A 20406-nucleotide genomic window follows, 5' to 3' on the forward strand; every position below is an offset into this window, starting at 1 on the left:
CCCCCTCCTAGCGTCATGACACCCTGTGGTGTCCCCACAGCAGCCCTCTGCCCAGGCTCTCTCATAGTGACTAGCTGCCAAGACCCCCACCCCTTCCTGGCCTCAGGAGCTTGGATACCCTTCTCCCTACTCGGGGCCTGGACCTGGCTCTGGGGTCCAGCCTAACAGCCTTCCTGCCCTGCACCCACTCTTTGCACCACCCCCCCAACACCATCCCCGCCACCCGTTCCTGGCCCACACAGACTCACCATGTTCATAATGGTCAGCACATAGCTCTCAACCTGCGGCTGTCCGTGGTACTCCACCATTTTGGCATCAGCTACCACCAGGGTTTCCACCCACTTCTCTTTGCTGATGGACCGCTGGTGTAGACGCCTCAGCCGTGGCCGCCGCCACTGCTGCCGCTGCTCCCAACGCTCCCGTCGAGGCTCCAGCTCCGGGTACACTGGAGGCCCAGATGGGGTGGGGTTAGCTGCCAGCGGACAGGCCCAGGGCACATGTCTCCAGGGCCTCTCCTCAGCGAGCTCTCTCTGGGGCACTGGGAACCACACAGGGATCAGAGGCCAGGGGCCTGAATTCCCCTCCTGGCTCTGCCCCAGACCTGTGCTGTGTAGCTCTGCCTGGTCACTTTCCTTCTCTGATCTTGAGATTCCTTGACTAAAAATAGGAATAAGTTGCCTCACAGGGGGACCTCAAAGGGCAAATGAAATGGCGGATATAAACAAGGTAAAGTACTGTGTCCATGGGAGGGGAACTCCTGGGCCTGACAAAGCTGGCTGCTGAGCCCCTATCTCCCCATGTCACTTCCTCCCACCCTGGGGGGTTAGTGCATCCCAACACAGGCTGACCCCACCCTCTAAACCCCAGCCTGGGGAGGCTGGCCAAGACCCAGCCCAGCTTGCCCTACTGGGCCTGCTCCACTGACCCAGGCTGCTCCAGATCAGAAGAGGAAGCACATCTATGAAGCTGGGGAAACTGAGGCCAAGAAGCATGCCTCTGTGGATATGTGCTCCAGCAAATGGAGTACCAGAACTGTGGGCAGCCTGAGATTGGCTTGCCAGCCAAGCATTCCCCAAACCCCAGCAACCCTTAGCAGGCAGCTCCTCACCTGGACTGGCCGGCACTACTGCTGCTCTGCAGAGGAGGCACTGGGTACCACACTCCAGGTCCCAATAATAGAGGTTAGTTATTCTAGGGTGGGAGCAGGGTGGTGGGGGGAGGGAAGTTCCTGGCTAGTGGCCCTGTTGGAGCTGGGCACAGCTCACCCAGCCTGGGCACTGGAGGAAGAACGGCTGGCAGAGCCAGGTACCATTGGCTGTGGGGGGGAGGGAGCAGAGGGAGGCTGAGCCCCAACATGGGAGAAGTAGTGAGATGGAGCGAGGGAGGCCAGTCTAGGGGATTGACTGGGGCAGGCCCGAAAGGCAGAGGACACAGTCTTGTGGCACAATTAAGGGCACAGGCTATGGTGATGTATCCGTCTGTCTGTCTGTGTCCTCTGGTCTAAGGGGCACTGGGCATGGGGATGTTAAGGGTGGCTTCTAGAAAGGCCCCTTCATGTCCCCAGGCCCAGCACCCACCCGGGAACTGGGAGCAGAAGAGCATACCTTGCACTCCACAGGTGCGTGGAGCACTGGAATCACCCCGCTGTGCCAGCCTCTCCGGGGCCTGACGCTTGTACACCACATGGGGCTGGGCATGGCCAGGCCGGGCCGGGGCACTGTCCAGGGGCTCAATGAAGTAGTCCTCGTTGGAGAGCTGGAACACACCTTTCTGGGGAAGAAGCACCAGGGTCACACAGAGAGGGCTGGCCCTCAGCTGCTCTTCCTGCACGTCCCAGGGGCCCGTCCTGCTCAGCTGAGCCCCCACTGCCCACACCACCTGTGACTGCTCACGGACACACTGCACTTTCCTCCCGCTGGGCCTTTGCTCACTCTGTAGCCTCCATCTGGAAGCCCTTCTCTGCCATTTCACACACAGCCAAACCTTCAAAGCGGAGCTCAGAAGCCTCCGCCCCTGGGGATGCTGCCCCACACACCCACCCTATTAGGAGAGGGAAATGTGTCTGCTTCCAAATCTGACAAAACGGTGTCTTAGTCCCAGACAGCCATCCTGAGCAGGGCAGCTTGTGCCCAGGCCTCCAGACTATTCTCCATCTCCTCTGCATGCCAGCCGTTTCCAGCACTGTGCTCCCTCCCAGCTGGCCAGGGCTTCTGACCTTCCCTCTATCTCCCTAAGGCAATGAATCACTCCAAAAGCATCCACAGCCACACCCGAGTGGAGGAGATGCCCACGGCCACCAGGACACCCTGTTCTCTGGGCCCAGGGCTGCCCAGAGAAGGGAAGCTGGCAGGAGTGTCTTGGACATGTCCACCAGCATTCAGAGTCCAGGGAGGGGAGGGGCCCTGCGAAGCATCTTTGATGCCCACTACCTCCTGAGGAAGCTCAGGGCTCCAACAGGGAAGAAGGTTTTACGTCCCTCAGACTTCCCCTCATAGGCACCAATTCTGCCCCTTGGGTCACACAAGACCAGGGGGCCTGGAGGGAGGGCTGGAGAGTGCATCAGCTCTTGGGTCTGGAGACCTCGGTATGAATGCGGAGTCACCCCCTCCCGCCCACCACTCACTGAATGACTGGGTGACCCTGGGCAAGTTCCCCTCTGAGCCTGTTTCCTCATCTGTGAAATGGGAATGATGTCCCATGTGCACAGCTGCTGCACAGGCTCAACAAGATCAATTGTACATTAAGGGACAGGCACAGGCTCCATAAATGAGAATACTGTGCAGGGCAGATGGGCCTTCAAAGGTCCAGACGTTGTGCAGCTTGTGATGTGGGCTGCCCTGTCATTAGGCCCTGTGCAGCCACAGCCCATGGTTTTTGCCTGAGCAATCTAAGCTGAGGGCCTCCTGGGAACAGTGGACGCTGAGAGTGTGCACACATCCCCTACTCCTCCCAAACCCCCACCCTCCAGAGCTGGGAGAGTCGGGCTGGTCACCTGAACACGAACAGAAAGGGGCCCTACTCTGCCTGGAGTGGAAGCTGCTCATCAGCACCCAATCAGGGAGCAATTAGGGCTGCAGGCAGTAGCCAGCACCACCCTTCAGCCAGAGGAAGCCAGGAAGCTGAAGCCTGCTTTTCCCGGAGTTCTGATTCGAGCAGAGGGGCTGAAAGGGGTTCCTCACCACACCCTGCAGAATGGCTACAGGGTGAGGGGTGGCTTTCCTGGAGAAGAGCAGCTTAAAGGGACCTGTGAAGGAACAGTCATAACCGATGCCCCAAGGAAGAGAAGTCAACTGCTTTTTCAGTTACTTAGTCCAGTCAAACGGAGGTTCTCAAAATGGGATCTCTGGACCTGCATCTTCAATATTACCTGAGATGTTTTCAGAAATCCAAGTGTTTGGGCGCTATCCCAGACCTACCCTGCAAAAATTCTGTTTAAACAGGGCCTGCAGGTGATTTGAGCTCATATTAAACTTTCCTTTTCTTTTTCTTTCTTTCTTTCTTTTTTTTTTTTTTTTTTTTTGAGAGTGCCTGGGGTCTCGCTGTGTCGCCAGCTAAGCGCAATCATCACAACCTACATCCTTGAACTCCTGGGCTCAAGTGATCCTTTCGCCTCAGCCTCCCAAATAGCTGGGACTACAGGTGCACCACCACCTGGCTTTCACATTAAACTTTGAGAACTGTTGTCCTAGAGATCGAGGCCTGCGTTGTCACTCCCACTTTACAGGCGTGAATACCGAGGCTGGCAGAGAAAAAGTGCACTGGACACAGCCACCAGACAAGTGCGTGGCAAGGCTAGAGCCAATCTCCACAACCCACCACCCGAGACTGCCCCAAGTATACATGTCCCAGCGCACTCACCAGGCCATCGCAGGCGCTGATGGCCGCCAGGCCACCCTCGAGCTCAGGGTCCTGCACCTCGCCAAGCAGGTGGCAGGCCGGGGTGTGGGCCCGGATGTGCGCGCGGCCCAGGCCGCCGCGCCGCCGCGTCTCGCTCACAAAGCCGGGCGCCAGCAGGTGCTGATTGGCGGTCAGGTTGAAGCGCAGCTCGCGCCCGCGGTATTGTAGCTCGTAGAAGGCGGGCGCGTCTCGGCGCACAGACACATCCCGCTTGCGCAGTGCGCGGGGCCACAGCTCGTAGGACAGGAAGGAGCCCCCCGCGTCGACTCGAACCGGGTGTACGATGTCCAGTGCCGCCCGGCCCTCGGTTGCACGTCCTGCTGGGAGAGAACCACAAACGCCTAGGCCCAGGGCAGACCCGGGTCCTTGCTGGTGGCCGGGGACCAGAAGGGAGCGGCCAGGAGGGAGCTGCTGGAGTCAGAGTATCTGGATTCAAATCCTCGCTGGGCTATCTACTAACTCTATTTCATCTTTCCGTGCCTCAGTTTCTCCATCTGGATCGTTGCAGTAACTTCTTTTGTTGTTGTTGTTGTTTGTGTTTTGGGTTTTTTGTTTGTTTGTTTTGAGACAGTCTCGCTCTGTCGCCCGGGCTGGAGTGCGTGGCGCGATCTCGGCTCACTGCAACCTCCGCCTCCTGGGTTCAAGCGATTCTCCTGCCTCAGGAGTAGCTGGGACTACAGGCATACGCGACCACGCCCAGCTATTTTTTGTATTTTTATTAGACACAGGATTTCACCATGTTGGCCAGGCTGGTCTCAAACTCCCGAACTCAGGTGATACACTCGCCTCGGCCTCCCACAGTGCTGCAATTACAGGCGTCAGCCGCTGCGCCCGGCCTGGATTGCTGCGGTAACTTCTTAACAGGTCTCTCTGTTTTCACTGTTGCCTACCCCAGGGGCCCCTCCCCTCGTGTTTTCACAAAGGGAAAGCAGCCAGAAAGATTCATTCAAAACCAGCGCGATCATCGTCTTACTCTGCTCAAAATCCTGCAATGGCGCCCATCTCACTCAGAGCAAAACACAAAGTCCTGGCCTGTACCAGGCCCTAGGCAAGGCAGCCTCTCCAATCTCATGTCCAGCTACACAGCCTTAGTTCCCTCCACTCCGCCCACTGGCCTCCTTGCAGTTCCTCCACAGGCCAGACATGCTCCTGCTTCAGGATTTTGCATTGCTGTTCCCTACACCTGGAACACTCTTCTCTCTGTTTTCCACGTGGCTAAACCATTCACTTTTGGGTTGTTGCTCAAATGTCTCCTCAATGAGGCCTTCTCTAATGACTTTATTTTAAAATTGTAACTCCCTGGCTCTCCCTATCCCCCTTCCTTGCTTTATTTTTCCCCTTAGCACTCCCAACATACCATATCACTTAGCATTTTCATTATTTTTTCTATTTATTTGTTTTCTCCCTTCCCTCCCAGTGTAGTCTAGGAAGGCAAGAATCTATATTCTTTGCCCCCGCTTTTTTTTTTGAAACGGGGTCTTGCTCTGTCGCCCAGACAGGAGTGCAGGTGTGCAGTCATAGCTCACTGCAGCCTCCAACTTCTGAGCTCGAGCCATCCTCCCATCTCAGCCTCCCAAGTAGCTGGGACTACAGGTGGGTGCCACCACACTTGGCTAATTTTTTTTTATTTTTAATTTTTTTAATAGAGATGGGATCTCACTATGTTACCCAGGCTGGTCTCAAACAAACTCCTGGGCTCAAGCAATCCTTCTACCTCAGCCTCCCATAGTGCTGAGATTACAGGCATGAGGCACCGAGGCTGGCCCTGGATAATTTTTTATTTTTTATTTTTATTTTTTGTAGAGATGGGAGTTTTGCTGTGTTGCCCCGGCTGGTTTCGAACTCCAGGTCTCAAGCGATCCTCCCACCTCAGCCTCCTAAATTGTTGGGATTACAGGTGTGAGCCACCACACTTGGCCCTTTATATTCTTTGTTAAAGATTTAAGTGTCAGAGAAGTGTCCAGAACTTAGTCCTTTTTTGGTATTTGTTGAATGACTCTGTAGAATGCAGATAACCACAGCACTTACACTCTCGATGCTGTCGTGAGGATTAAACCAGGTGAGCTACTCCCTTTAGCAGTGCCTGAGCCACTGGTTGAATATGATGGCAATTATGATTGTTAAGATTATTATTAGCCTGATGGATTTTAAAATGTGCTCTCATGTGCATGAGCATTCTGCCAGTGTCTCCAGGCCTCCTGGATTGGGGAGACAGAGAAAGACCCCCCCACTGGGGCTCCCTGGCCCCTAACTGCCACTTCAACAGGGTAGCTCTGGTTTCTTTCTTTTACATGCAAGAATTCATTTAAAGAAAGGTTCCAGGGATGGAAAAAATTGGCAGACCTCTGCTCAGGCCCTTGCAGTTTAAAAACCCCTCTCTGTTGCTCTGTCCTCCTGGATTTCCTAGTAAGGCCTGGATTCTTATCCTTTTTTGCCACAAACTCCTTCTCCTCAGAACAATGTTTTGAAATGCATAAAATAAAATACACAGGAGTGGTTGGGTACGGTGGCTCACGCCTGTAATCCTAGCACTTTGGGAGGCCGAGGCAGGCGAATCACCTGAGCTCAGGAGTTTGAGACCAGCCTGGCCAACATAGTGAAACCCCACCTCTACTAAACATGCAAAAATTAGCCAGGCTTGGTGGCGCATGCCTGTAATCCCAGCTACTCAGGAGACTGAGGCAGGAGAATTGCTTGAACCCGGGAGGTGGAGGTTGTAGTGAGCCGAGATCGCATCACTGCACTCCAGCCTGGGCGACAGAGTGAGACCCTGCCACAAAAAAATAAATAAATAAAATAAAATATACAGGAGTACCAAGGAAATTGATTAGATTGAAATACAGTTATCAAAATAATTTAAGGCCAGGCATAGTCGTTCATACCTGTAATCCCAGAACTTTGGGAGAATGAGATGGGAGGATCACTTGAGCCTAGGAGTTCAAGACCAACTGGGCAACATAATGGGAACTTGTCACTACAAAAAAAAAAAAATTAGCTAGGCAAGGTGGTGCACACCTATAGTCCCAGCTACTTGGAATGCTGAGGTGGGAGGCTCTCTTGAGCCCAGGAGGTCGAGGCTGCAGTGAGTCATGATGGCGCCACTGCACTCCAGCCTAGGTGATAGAGTGAGACATTATCTCAAAAACAAAACAAAAAATAATTTAAAAAGTAGGGTGTGGAATTATACTTTAAACAAGATTTTGTGGCAAATTTAACAACTATGGTCTTTTTTTTTTTTTTTTTTTTTTTGAGACAGAGTCTCTCTCTGTCACCCAGGGTGTAGTGCAGTAGCTCAATCTTGGCTCACTGCAACCTCTGCCTCCCAAGTTCAAGCAATTCTTGTCTCTTAGCCTTTCAAGTAGCTGGGACTACAGGTGCATGCCACCACTCCCAGCGAGTTCTTGTATTTTTAGTAGAGACGGGGTTTTGCCATGTTAGCAAGGCTGGTCTTGAACTCCTGGCCTCTAGTGATCCACTCACCTCAGCCTCCAAAAGTGCTAGGATTACAGGCATGAGCCACTGTGCCCAGCAACTACGGCAATTTTGAAGTAGTGATGAACGTAAACCTTATTTCAAGATACGTGCAACAACTGTAATGAGATAGAAAAATATTTGGTTTGCTGTATTGGTAACAAAACCACAGGTGCTGTTGGGATTTGCTAATAATATTCATAATTGAGGGAAATGCTAAAGTTCGTTGAGAGATTACAAAAAGTAAATATGTAATATTTTCCCATTCAAGTTCATGGATCCCCTCAGTTCACGGTCCCTTAGGCTGTGGACCCCACGTTAGGATACCTGCAGTAAGGTGTCCAGACTGCTTCCTAGGTGAGACAGCAAAGGGAGGCTCAGAGAGGTGGAGAGACTGGCCTAGAGCCACACAGTGACAGTGAGAGTGGCAGTGCTGAGACGGGGACTCAAGTCCCCCAGATGGTTTCAGTCTCTTCAGTAACATTGCTCTATATTCTCAACAGTCCATCCCTTACTGGGCCTCAGTTTCCCAATCATTAATGTGAAAGAGTTGAATTAGATCACGTTTCTCAAATCTCTTTGGCCACGAGGTCTAGTCTCAAGAGAAATCTCATGTGCCAGGGGTTGGGGGAGCCCCGGCATCCATGCTTTCCCCCCCTTTTCCCTCTCTGCAGTTCCCAGGCTCTAAAGAGCACAGTTAGGGAACTTGGCAATCTGGAGTTTCTCGATTGGGTTTATACCCAGCTCCCAGGATCCTGGCTGTTCACGACAATAGACTCTTCAGGCTCGCATGAATGCCTGAGTGCCCTGCTGACATCCCACCAGGGTTCCTTCTGCTGCTGCCCAGCCCGAAGCTCCATCCCAACAGGCTGCGGAAACCAAACTTGCCCTCCAGTCTGTCCTCTGCCAAACTGCACGTAGAGTGCCCTGCACATGCCAGTGCTGTGCCCCCGCTGAGAGCATCTCCCTCTGCTCACAACCGCCCCAGCAATGTCGGCCTCAAAGAGCTTTCTCTGAGAGTCAAGAGACTGGGTAGGCTGGGGCAACGTGCTGTGTGGCTCTGAGCTAATCTTCCCCATCATTGAGCTTCAGTGGGCCACTAGTCCAAGGATTTTCCAGACCTCACGGATAAGTTTCTTAAAAAAAAATTCCCAGGCCCCATCCCAGACTCACTAAATCAGCATTTCCAGGAAACTAGGACTAGGGACTAGGAAGCTATGTTTTTACCAAGAGCCTCCGGGAACTGTGATCCTCAGGAAAGTTAGGAAATCCCCCACTGGGAGTGAACCTGGCTGGTCATCAGCAGTACCTGGAGAGCTCTAAAAAACTGCAGATGCCCAGGACCCAGCCCAGAGATTCTGGTTCCACAGATCCAGGGCTCTGGGGGCCCTAGAATGTGTATTTTCTGTATTTTTCTAGACTTTCCCAGGGATTCTGATCTAGCCAATTCAGAGGCTGGCATTCAGAACCCACCAGACTGGATGATTTAAGGTGACTTCTTGCTCTGACATCCTAATAAGGACATATGGGACTACAACTCCTCAACCACAGCGTGCAGATTTGCTTGTGTTGATCAGTTATTGATTTTTTGGTTTGTTTTGGCTGACACAAATATTGAAAAACGTTTTAGTCAATTGCCAATGTTTAAGAATCACATGATCTTGTACAAAAATCTCAATTTTCAGCTTTTCTTGAAAAGTCTTATCATCCATCCATGTCAGGCTTAAATTGCTCCCTGGCAGAAGTGGCTGGGGTGGAGCAGTGAGTTCCCTTTAGGAAGGGCCTATGGTCCCCGGTCCTCAGTCCCCACCACTCTCTATTCATTCCCAGTATTGTGGCTGCAAGTAGGCTCCCTTTCCCATCATGCTCATGTTTCCTTTCACTCAGTAAAGAACTGAGTCTCTAACAAAAGTGGTAAAACAAGAGGTGGGCCAAGAGACCCCATGTTTCAGGAAAAATCTGTCTCCCTACCCACCTTGTTTGCTCATTTACGTTACCTGCCTAGTCCATGGCATTCGGTATGTGACCCTTGGCTACTAACTGTGAGGGGGCACTAGGTGCTCCAAAGTCCAGGAAAGTGGATAAGACACCATCCTTGCCTTCAAATGGAGAAATGGCCGGACGCAGTGGCTCACACCTATAATCGCAGCATTTTGGAAGACCGAAGAGGGCAGATTGCTTGAGTTCAGGAGTTCGAGACCAGCCTGGGCAACATGGTGAAATCCCATCTCTACAAAAATACAAAAATTAGCCAGGCATGGTGGTGTATGCCTATAGTCTCAGCTACTCCAGAGGCTGAGATGGGAGAATTACTTGAGCCTGGGAGGCAGAGGTTGCAGTGAGCAGAAATTGTACCACTGTTCTCCAGCCTGGATGACAGAGCAAGACTCTGACTCCCCCCCAAAAACACACACACACACACACACACACACACACAAAAAAACAGAAAAATGGGTGCAGTAGACCCAAGACCCCCACTCTGGCACAGTGCTGACAAGGTCCAAGCAAGGGGAGAGGATGACACCTTATGGATGCATTGGAATGAAGAAAAGTTTCATCAAGGAGGATGCATTTGAGATGTCCCTTAACATATGTTAATTCAACAGTGAAGACAAGGAGGGCCTCTTGGTGGTAGGGGCACTGTGTGGTAAACCCTCAGAGAAGTGGGGAAAAGCCAGAAGTAAGAATGGGCAACAAGAAGTTTAAAGTTTAATCTTGGTCCAGACATGTGTTTTGTAAAATGGGAGGCAATGGAGGGACAAAATAATGCACTATAGAGCATGGGCTTTGAAAGTAACAAGACCCAGGGCAGACCCAAGTGGGCCACTTAATAGTTCTATAATCTGAGTCACTGCATATCTCTGGGTTTGTTTCCTCATCTGCTTGGAGAATCCAGGCCAGAAAACATAAGGAGGGGAGCCCAGGTCAAGGAGACGAAAATGACAGAGATAGGGAAGAACTGCTTCCCAGGTTCACTCCCAGTGGGAGATTTCCTAACTTTTCCAAGGATCACAGTTCGTGGAGGCTACAGCTCCAAGGCTTGTTTTTGTTTTGTTTTTTGTTTTTGTTTTTTTGAGAGAGAGTTTCGTTCTTGTCCCCCAGGCTGGAGTACAATTGCACGATCTTGGCTCACTGCAACCTCCGGCTGCTGGGTTCAAGCAATTCTCCTGCCTCAGCCTCCCAAGTAGCTATAATTCAGGTGCAAGCCACCACACCCAACTAATTTTTGTATTTTTAGTAGAGATGGGGTTTCGCCATGTTGGCCAGGCTGGTCTCGAACTCCTGACCTCAGGTGATCCACCCGCCTCAGCCTCCCAAAGTACTGGGATTACAGGCATGGGCCACCATGCCCACCCTCCAAGACTTGTTTTAAGTGAGTATTAACGTTGGTTCCCAGGGCAAGGACAATCCCAGCCAAGGCAGCTAAAGATGAGCTGAAGGTCAGGGGGGCACTGATGCCAACCAGCTCTAAAATCCTCAACTGGAGGAGCTACATGACACTCTTTTAGGCAAGTGTTGTCCTCAAATGCATGTGGTTGGGGGATGGAAGCAGGTATGTAACTGAGGAATCAACCACTGGGGAGAAAAGGCCCCAAAAGCTTAAAAAAAATAAAGTATCTTTGGGGAAGGACCCATGCCCCAGGGGATGTACAGTCCTGTTGAGAATACCTGTGTAGATCCTGGGCAAATATTGCAAGACAGAAATTCCACATGAGTTACAAAGAAGCATCCTATTAAGTTCAAAAATGTGGACAGAGCTAAGTAGAGCTATGCTGCAGGTGAAAAGCACTCAGATTAGTGAGCTCTAGAGCCAGACAGGCTGTGTTTGAATCCCAGCTCTGCTACCCATATCTGTGAGACCATGGGTAAATTACTCAACCGCTCAGAATCTCAGTTTCTCCATCTGTAAAGTGGGGATGATAATAATTACAGCTGCTCTCTTTGGTTGTGTAAGAATTAAATGAGTTAGTATGTAAGTGCTTACAACAATAGCTGGCACATAGCAAATGTGAGCTAAGTTATGACTGAAAATTAGCAAGAGAACTTCTAAAGTATACTTAGCTTTTTCTTTTAAAAACTTGTTGTTTTATCTGTTTGCCTAATGGCTTAAAAACAAACAAACAAAACAAAACAAAAAACATGTTTTCCTTTCTTTCTTTCTTTTTTTTTTTTTTTTGAGAAAGGGTCTTGCCTTGTCTCCCCGGCTGGAGTGCAGTGATGCGATCGTGGTTTACTGCAGCCTTGACCTCCTGGGCTCATGCAATCCTCCCACCTCAGCCTCCCAAGTAGCGGGGACTACAGGCGTGGACTACCAGGCCTGGATAATTTTTTAATTTTTTTGTAGAGATGGGGTCTCATTATGCTGCCCAGGCTGGTCTTGAATTTCTGGGCTCAAACGATCTGCCTACCTCAGCCTCCCAAAGTGCTGGAATTACAGGTGTGAATCACTGTGTCCGGTCTAAAACATGTTTTTCAATCAACAAGAAACGAATAGACTTACAGAATGTTGCCACTTTTATTGCAATAATTTTTTTCTTGTTTTGTTCAGATTTTTTCTTTTTCTTTTTTTTTTTTTTTTTGAGACAGTCTCCCTGTGTCACCCAGGCTGGAATGCAGTGGTGCGATCTCGGCTCACCGCAATCTCTGCCTCCTGGGTTCAAGCAATTCTCATGCCTCAGCCTTCTGAGGAGCTGGGATTACAGGCATGCACCACCACGCCCAGCTAATTTTTGTATTTTAATAGAGACGGAGTTTCACCATGTTGGCCAGGCTGGTTTTGAACTCCTGGCCTCAAGTGATCCGCCAGCCTCAGCTTCCCAAAGTGCTGGGATTACAGGCATGAGCCACTGCACCCCGCCAGCATTAATTTTTTTTATAATGAACTTGTATTGTTTTGCCATTAAAATATTTTTAAAGAGTGCAGGGGTAAGTTTAAAAATAAGTAACTTTCACTGTAGCCTAGTTGACCCCAGTAGAGATGTTGGTGGCTGAAACTAGCACCACCCAGTGCCAGCAAGGAGTAATTGCAGGTTCCAGTAATTGCACACCGGTTATGTGCTTGCATCAAAGCTGAGCCTGCAGAGCTCAAGTGACAGTGGGATGGCAACAGGCACCATTCAGGAGGACTGCCAGAGATTCATGGCCAAATCTATTCTGCCAAGTCAGGAGGTCTGTTCTGATTGGACCAAGCTCCTGCCACATTGGGTGTTAAATACTTTTAATATCTCCCCTGGGTGACAGAACTGTCACTTTGGAGCTTCTACCAAAGAAATGCCAAGATGGTGTTTACCCTCACCTCCCTATCAAGAACCTGAGTTACAATCCAGCCCTTCAAATGACCCACAGCTCATGCCAAGGAGGAAAAATAACTGGCAGGGTGGGGGGTGGTATGTGAACGCCCTCCTCTGTGAGTTCTAGTATGCACAGAAACACATGCACACAGGGTTCACATGTGCCATACAGCATGAGGAGGACACATGACTGGGCTCCAGCCTCAGAAACCCTAGCAGGTCCCTGGGTCAGTCACAAATGGGGAAAAGGGATATATTTTCCTAAAAGTGAGCCCAGGATGAGCCTTTTGGTCTTAAAGAAGGTAACATTCAGTAGTAGGAGGAGCCCCAGGCTTAGGTCCTGGGCTTCAAAGAAAATGACAAACAGGCCAGTAGCCTCAGAGTCACCAATCCTGAGAGAGTGCAGAACAGGAAGGACCCCATGCTCTATATCTATGGGAACACTAGAGACAGACTCCACCCTTGGAGTGTTTGTGCCCAGATTAGGTTGGGGAGAGTGCCTGGCCTGCCTCCACCCTCAAACAGCAGGTCCAGGTCATCTGGGGAGTCCTGGGTCGGCCTGGCAGATTAATAAAAATAATGACCACTACATTGTAGTCACTGTGTCCTGCCTGAGCAACTGACATATTCAGTATCTCATTTAATCCTCATAAGAATCCCACGAGGTTGACCGCACCCAACTCTTCCCACAGCTGCCAGGGGGCCAGGACCCAAGTCTTGAGGGAAGCATTTTCCTGCTTTCTCATTCCCATTGCCCGGTTCATCCTCCTCAGCCCCCAGCTCTGGACAGTGGAAAACACAAGCCTTATTCAGGAAGCTCAGGAGTCCAACCCCACAGGTCGCTCTACTCTGAGCCTGTTTGCTGGTCCATAAAAGGACTTTCCATCACTTGCTTTGCAGGGTTGTTGTGGAGATGATGAGAAATAAGAACCCGTGAGGCTGGCACACAGTAGGTGCTCATTAAATGTTCGCTCCCTCTGCGCTCTGCGCATGGCTGCTAGACCAAATCTTTCTAAAACACTGCTTTCATCAGCTGCTCCCTCAACGGCTTCCCAAACCTCTGAGATCAAGAGTCAATGTCCCCATCCTTCCCGCCCAGACTACTTTCGCGTCACAATCCCTCCAGTGTGGAGGCAGGTCGACCCCATCCCAGCAAGCAACCCTAATCCAGTCCCCCGAATGATGCTCCCCAGGTGAGGGCCCCACTCCCTCCACGCCCTTCCAGCCCATCCAGAATCCATCCATCCTTCCAGTCTCTCCAACCTCATGCCCCTCCTCTCCTACAAAGCCTGCCGATCGGCTCTATTGCAGGACTCTCCCCACTATCCACCGGCTCCCCTGACTGGGAGCTCCCTGAGCACCGGGCCTGGGGTCTCCTACATCCTCGGTTACTGAATTCCCAGGCCGGCTGCGTCGGACGCGCTAGCAGCGCGGCCGCCCGGCAGGTCGCAGCCAAACAAGAGCCTGGACGCAGGCCAGAGGCTCGTCGGAGGCCGGCCCGGCGGGGCGGGGAGAGTTCACCCACGGCCGGGAAAAGAAGCTCCTGCTCCCCGCTCCACTCCCGGCGTCTTCACACTTGGGGAAGGGAGAGGCAGGAAGTGCAAGGACCGCACAAGACCCGGCCCCCCGAGCCGCCAGGGGCCGCGCCAGCAGCCCAGTTGCGGTGGGCGGGAGCTGGGGGGGCGGCGGGGTCCCGCGAAGACCTGCGACCTGGCGCCCTCGCCGGCGGTGTCCCGGCCAGCCCGCTTTCCAGGCGAGCCCCGCTAAGGAGTGTGAGAAACCAAATCCTCAGTGGGTAAACCGCGCTCCGTCCAGCCCACTCGGACGAGAGCTCTCCTGGGAGCGAGGCGCGTTGCTGCACCCGAGGTGGGGAAACCGGAGCCCGAAGAGCGGAAGGGGCTTATTCCAGGCGACAGGCAGTGTCAGTAACTGAATCAGGGGCCGAGGAAGTTTCCCCAGAAGCGTGGCTTCGCTCCCCGGCCGGCCCGACCCCGACTACTGTCCCCTAATACCCGGGGAGCGGAAGACGCGACCAACTCCAGGCACAGCGGAGCCGGCGCGGAGTCCACAAAGGTGAGGAGAGACAAAACCGAGACTGGGGGAGCGGGAAGGGGTGGCAGGGCCGGCTGGCCGGGGAGGGGCGGACACCCACCTGGTGCGGGTCCGGGGGCGCCGGGAGCCAGAGCGCAGAGGAGCAGGAGGAGGGGGCGCAGCAACGGCGCAGGGCTGCGGAGACTGGGGCAGCCGGGCATGGCAGGGACCGGGCGGCCGCCGGGTGACCCCGCGCGCACGCTCTCGTCCGTCCCGTCCGGTCGCCGCCTGGTCCCAGGTCCGGCTCAGGACATGCCCGGCCGGCGTGCAGCTCCCGGCGACCCGGCCCCGACTCCGTTCGGCTGCGCTCGGTCCGCGGGCAACAAAGGCTGCAGGGCCCGCCCCCTTGGCCGCTGCAGAGGCAAAGAAAAGACAAGAGAGCGAGAAGGAGAGAAAGAAAGAAAGAAAGGGAGGGAGGGTGAGGGAGGGCGGTTGCCGGCCCCCGCCCCGCCCCGCCCCGCCCCTCGGACTCCTTCCCCCGCTCCTGGCCCCGCCCCGCCCCCGCCGGCCCCGGCCTCATCGGCCCCGCAGGCCGCGCTTGCCTCAAGGGCTGGCCGGCCCGGAGCAGGCAGCGCGCGGCAACGGATGTCCGCCCCCCTCGCCCCCCTGTCCCAAGCGCCCCCTGCCGGCGGAGCCCGGCCAGGCCTTCCCGACCCCGGCCGGTTGAGGCCCCCCGGAAAGAATCTGGAATTTCCAGAATTAATGTTGTCCCTAAACTGGGCTCCACGAGGTGCCCTTCGCTGTGTTCCCCAGGCCAAGCAGGGCAACCCCTCAAAAGGGGACACGGGAGGCCTCCCGAGGGGCACACAGAGGGTCAGCGGGCCCTGCTTCAAAGCTATCTGCAGAGATAGGCCTGGGCCCTCCCTGGACAGACAGCGGTTGCCCGCGCGAGGTGGGGCCCCGCAGTTCCTCGTCTGCTGACTCCTCTCCTAGTGCGTTTGCTTGAAGCAGAGCGCAGAGTTGAGCCCACAGGCGGGGGACCGCGGCTTCCCCCGGGCCAGCGCCGACAGACTTTCAGCAGGGGCTCCCGCGGAGCCTGGAGGCCGGCCAACCCCAGCCTCACATCCCAGGCCAGCCTCCGCCCCTAACACCGGCCGTCTGTCCTTCGTGGCCCCAGCCCTGGCTCTGGCTTCCGGCTCCCCTTCCCCCTGTGCTCCCAGGAGCTTCCTTTCTCCCTTCTGCCGACACTAAACATGGCCCTGTCCCGAGGGCGCCCGTCTTGTCCTCAGGGCGGTTGCGGTCAGCTTCCTCCCCTTGGTTAGCCTTTGTGTGCCCGCTGCCCTCTGAGGCCCGCACACCTCCTCACTGTCCAATCTTCTGGGCCCTTTCATTCAATTCCTGGAAGCTCACTTCTGGCTTCCTCTCCACCCTCAACCTGTCTGTCCTCTAGGGAATTCGTGTAGCACAGGGTCACCTACTTCCTCCATCTCATCTCCAATGACCTTCCACTCCACCTCAGCCATCAGGTCTCAGGGCCACAGCCTGGGCTGTGTCATCCCTCAGAACTGCTCCATTTTGGAAATCCGAAGCTCAGGTGTCCCCCTCTCAGACCCGACCCTGCAGTCCTTTCCACCTTCACAATGCCACTATGTATTGCTCTTCCTCCAGTCCCTTGATACCTTCCTCTTCGCCCCACCTACCAGCCCCTCCTGGCTTCACCTACTTCCCTCCCTAGCTACATCCACTGCTTGACTCCTGGCCCCTACCCAACCACCTTCCATTTCTTCCCCACTGCTTACACCAGCTGGTCTTGCTGCTCAGTGACAGGGACAATTCAGACCACCACATCCTACCATGCACACTGCATACAATGAGCCTTTGTAGCTGGCACCCCCTCACTTCTCCCTCCATCTGGACACAGTGAAACAGGTGCCCTCCGGCAGTCAGAGACAATGCTTCCACCGGGGCTCTGTGGCTCCCTCCCCTCCTGTCTCCTCAGAGGTCCTGCTCCAGGTGTCCCCCACTTTCCTCGGTCTCCTTGGGCTGGTGACTGTCAGTCTAAAAACATTCTTGTCTTCCTCCTATTAAAGATACTGATAATAGCTGGGCACAGTGGCACAGGCCTATAGTGCCAGTGATACTCAGGAGGCAGAGGAGGGAGGATTACTTGAACCCAGAAGTTCCAGGCCAGTCTGGGAGACATACTGAGACACTGTCTCTAGGGAAAAACAAACAAACAAACAAACAAAAAACAGGCAAGGTGCCTCACACCTATAATCCCAACACTTTGGGAGGCCGAGGTGGGAGGGTCACTTGAGCCTCCAGTTTGGGACCAGCCTGGGCAACATAGTGAAACCCTGTCTCTTCAAAAAAATTAAAAATTAGCCCAGCATGGTGGCGTATGCCTGTGATCCCAGCTACTTGGGGGGCTGAGGTGGGAGGATCACTTGAGTCCAGGAGGTTGAGGCTGGGCCAGGCCTGGCCCCACCCATGGGCAGTAGCCAAGATCACACCACTGCATTCCAGCCTGTGCAACAAAGTGAGGCCCTGTCTCAAAAAAAAAAAAAAAAAGTACTGATAATACCCCTCCATGGACTGGGTGTCCCCTCTAGTTCCCACCGCACATATCTGCTCCCTGTCTTAGTCAAACTTCTCCCTCAAGGTTGTCTAGATTCCCCCTTTTCCCATCTGTACCTCAGGCTAAGCCTCTTGTCCATCCCCATCTTGGTGTCAAAGCCAAATTCCTTCTCCACCTTGACCTGCACAGTGCATTCTAGAGATACCCTCCCCGTTCACATACCTCCACTCTGCCCTCATCACCTGGCACATCTCTTCTTCACTCCATAAGATCAAGTATGCACTGCAGACCCAGGGCACTGGGGACACAGCTGTGAACAGATGGATAAGGTCTCTGTTCCCTGGAGCTCCCACTCTGGAGAAGGCCGTGGACAGCAAGCAAATAGACAGATGGATAAACAATTCAGACCACCATATAAACAAGACCAGCCACAGAGAGATGCTTTGAAGAAAATAAAACCGGAAGTGACTAGAGAGTCTACTTTCCATGGGGTGGTCAGGGAAGGCCTTCCTAAAAAGGTGACATTTAAGCTGTGATACCAGAATGACAAAAAGGAGCCAGTCATGTGAAGGTGAAAGGGAGAAGATGTGAGCCAGGCATGGGATGCATGCCTGTTGTCCTACCTGCTCAGGAGAATGTGGAGGGAGGATCCCTTGAACCCAGGAGATCGAGGCTGCAGTGAGCTCTGATTGCACCACTGCACTCCAGCCTAGGCGAGAGAATGAGAGACCCTGTCTCTAGAAATAAAAATAAATCTTAAAAAGCTGGACACTGGTCAGGCGCAGTGGCTCACACCTGTAATCCCAGCACTTTGGGAGGCTGAGGAGGGCGGATCACTTGAGGTCAGGAGTTCAAGACCAACCTGGCCAACATGGTGAAACCCCTTCTCTAATAAAAATACAAAAAAATTAGCTGGGCGTGGTAGCAGACAGATGCCTGTAATCCCAGCTACTCAGGAGGCTGAGGCAGGAGAATTGCTTGAACCTGGGAGGCAGAGGTTGCTCTGAGCCAAGATCCTGCCACTGCACTCCAGCCAGCAAAAGAGCAAGACTCAGTCTCAAAAAATAAAAAATAAATAAAAGATGGGCATAAACTTGAAGTCCCTGAGACTTGTCCTTTTAGACCTAGGCTGTACATCACCCCTTCCAGAACGTCACCCCTTCCAGAACGTCCCCCCGGCCTCTTAGGTTCCCCAGAGCACCCTTTGCCATCCCCGTTGACAGCTCGCTAGACTGCTATTGTCTGGTTATGGGTCTGTCAACCCCGACACACCGTGAGATGCTAAGGTCATGTGTTGGTCTTTGTGATCCCTGCCACCAGCACAGCAAACCCTAGAGATCAGGAGGATCTGGGGAGGGGACACACAGCCCTCCCTGGCCAACTCCACAAACTGCCTCCATGCTGCCAAGGCCCAACAGTAGATTGGAGGCTTTTCTGAAATGCAGCCTTGGAGATTGTGTTTTCAAATCCCACAGCTGATGACAGTCCCTGCCTGCTTCCTACTCTGTCCCAGGTCCTGGTCTTTACTCCATCCACACCCTGCTGGATGCCTTCATTTTAAAGCTTCTCGGAAACCATAGGATACAAAAAAAGGATACAAAAAATAATAAGCCTTAGTCATGCCCTCATGATGCAAAAATAATTCAACTGGAAAAACAGGAACAGCCAACTCCAAATTTCGGGGAGTAAAGTGTACATTTTATTTTTGTTTTTTGGGTTTTATTGTTGTTGTTGTTGTTGTTGTTTGAGATGGAGTCTCGCTCTGTTGCCCAGGCTGGAGTGTAGTGGCACGATCTTGGCTCACTACAGCCTCTCCCTCCTGGGTTCAAGTAATTCTCCTGCCTTGGTCTCCTGAGTAGTTGGGACTACAGGCATTTGCCACCTCACCCAGCTAATTTTTGTATTTTTAGTAGAGACAGGGTTTCACCATATTGGCCAGGCTGGCCTCAAACTCCTGACCTCAAGTGATCCACCCACCTTGGCCTCTCAAAGTGCTGGGATTATAGGCGTGAGCCACCATGCCTACCCCAAAGTGTACATTTTGAACAAAGCAAGAGATTTGATATTTCAACACATATTTTATGTCATTGTTCAGAGTGTCAAGTATCCAGTTAGTGAGCTTCCCCCCCATATCTTGATATAAATTATTTAATTTATTGTTTAAATGATTATCATGCTATATGACCCAACATCTCCAGTAAGCTTTAACATAGCTAAAACATTACCAGAAACTGATCAAAATTTAAAAAGAAACTATATTTATTCTGCTTCCATATATCCATTTATATATTGATAGATTGCTTAAAAAGTAGGAAAGAGCTGTGTGTGGTGGCTTTTGGGAGGTTGAGGCAGGAGGATTGCTTGAGCCCAGGAGTTGGAGACTAGCCTGAGCAACATGGCAAAACCTTGTCTCTATAAAAAATTAGCCGGGTTTTGTGGCACACACCTGTAGTCCCAACTAATCGGGAGGCTAAGGTGAGAGGAATGCTTGAGCCTGGGAGGTGGAGGCTGTAGTAAGCCGTGATTGTGCCACTGCACTCCAGCCTGGGGAACAGAGTGAGACCCTGTCTCAAAATAATAAATAAATAATAATAAATAAAAAGTAGGAAAGTATAGTAAAACACTGTCCATTTAAAATTATAAATGAATAAATAACAAAGAAAATGAGGCACACAATTTTTTTTCTTTTTGAGACAGGGTTTTGCTCTGTCACCAAGCCTGGAGTACAGTGGCATGCTCAGGGCTGACTGCCTGACTGCAGTCGCGAACTCCCCAGGCTCAGGTGATCCTCCCACCTCAGCCTCTCGAATACCTGGGATTACAGGCGTGTGCCTCATGCCCAGCTAATTTTTGTATTTTTTGTAGAGAGGAGGTTTCGTTCTGTTGTCCAGGCTGGTCTCAAACTCCTGGGCTTAAGCGAACTGCCCTCCTCAGTCTCCCAAAGTGCTAGGATTACAGGCATAAGCCACGGCACCTGGCCAAGGCACACAATTCTTAAAAACAAAATAAAACCTCTTTGGGCCTCAACTTTCTTATATGTCTAGTGGAGACAGTGACCCTACACCCCTATTTCATGTGTTATCTAGAGCAGTGGTTCTCAAGTGGGGGTGATTCTGCCTCCATGGAATTTGCAATGTT

The 20406-nt window shown here is 52.5% G+C and overlaps 1 protein-coding gene across 4 annotated transcripts in view; it reads right to left on the reverse strand.

The window, feature by feature from the left end:
* ADAMTS7 (ADAM metallopeptidase with thrombospondin type 1 motif 7) overlaps positions 1-15187 on the reverse strand; it is a 52913-nt gene extending 37726 nt beyond the window's left edge. The window contains exons 1-4 of one of the 4 annotated variants that reach the window (XM_054449979.2): positions 14812-15187; positions 3859-4214; positions 1605-1770; positions 249-445 (exon numbers count right to left, since the gene is read on the reverse strand). In XM_054449979.2, coding sequence (XP_054305954.1) covers positions 249-445; positions 1605-1770; positions 3859-4214; positions 14812-14911 — 819 coding nt within the window. In that variant the 5' untranslated portion in view covers positions 14912-15187. Of the gene's footprint in view, positions 1-248; positions 446-1604; positions 1771-3858; positions 4218-14811 lie in introns of all 4 variants that reach the window. The other 3 variants (XM_054449978.2, XM_054449977.2, XM_054449976.2) reach the window with 3 other exon arrangements.
* Positions 15188-20406: the final 5219 nt, after the last annotated feature.

Source organism: Pongo pygmaeus, chromosome 16, assembly GCF_028885625.2.
Source record: "Pongo pygmaeus isolate AG05252 chromosome 16, NHGRI_mPonPyg2-v2.0_pri, whole genome shotgun sequence".
Lineage (NCBI taxonomy): Eukaryota > Metazoa > Chordata > Mammalia > Primates > Hominidae > Pongo > Pongo pygmaeus.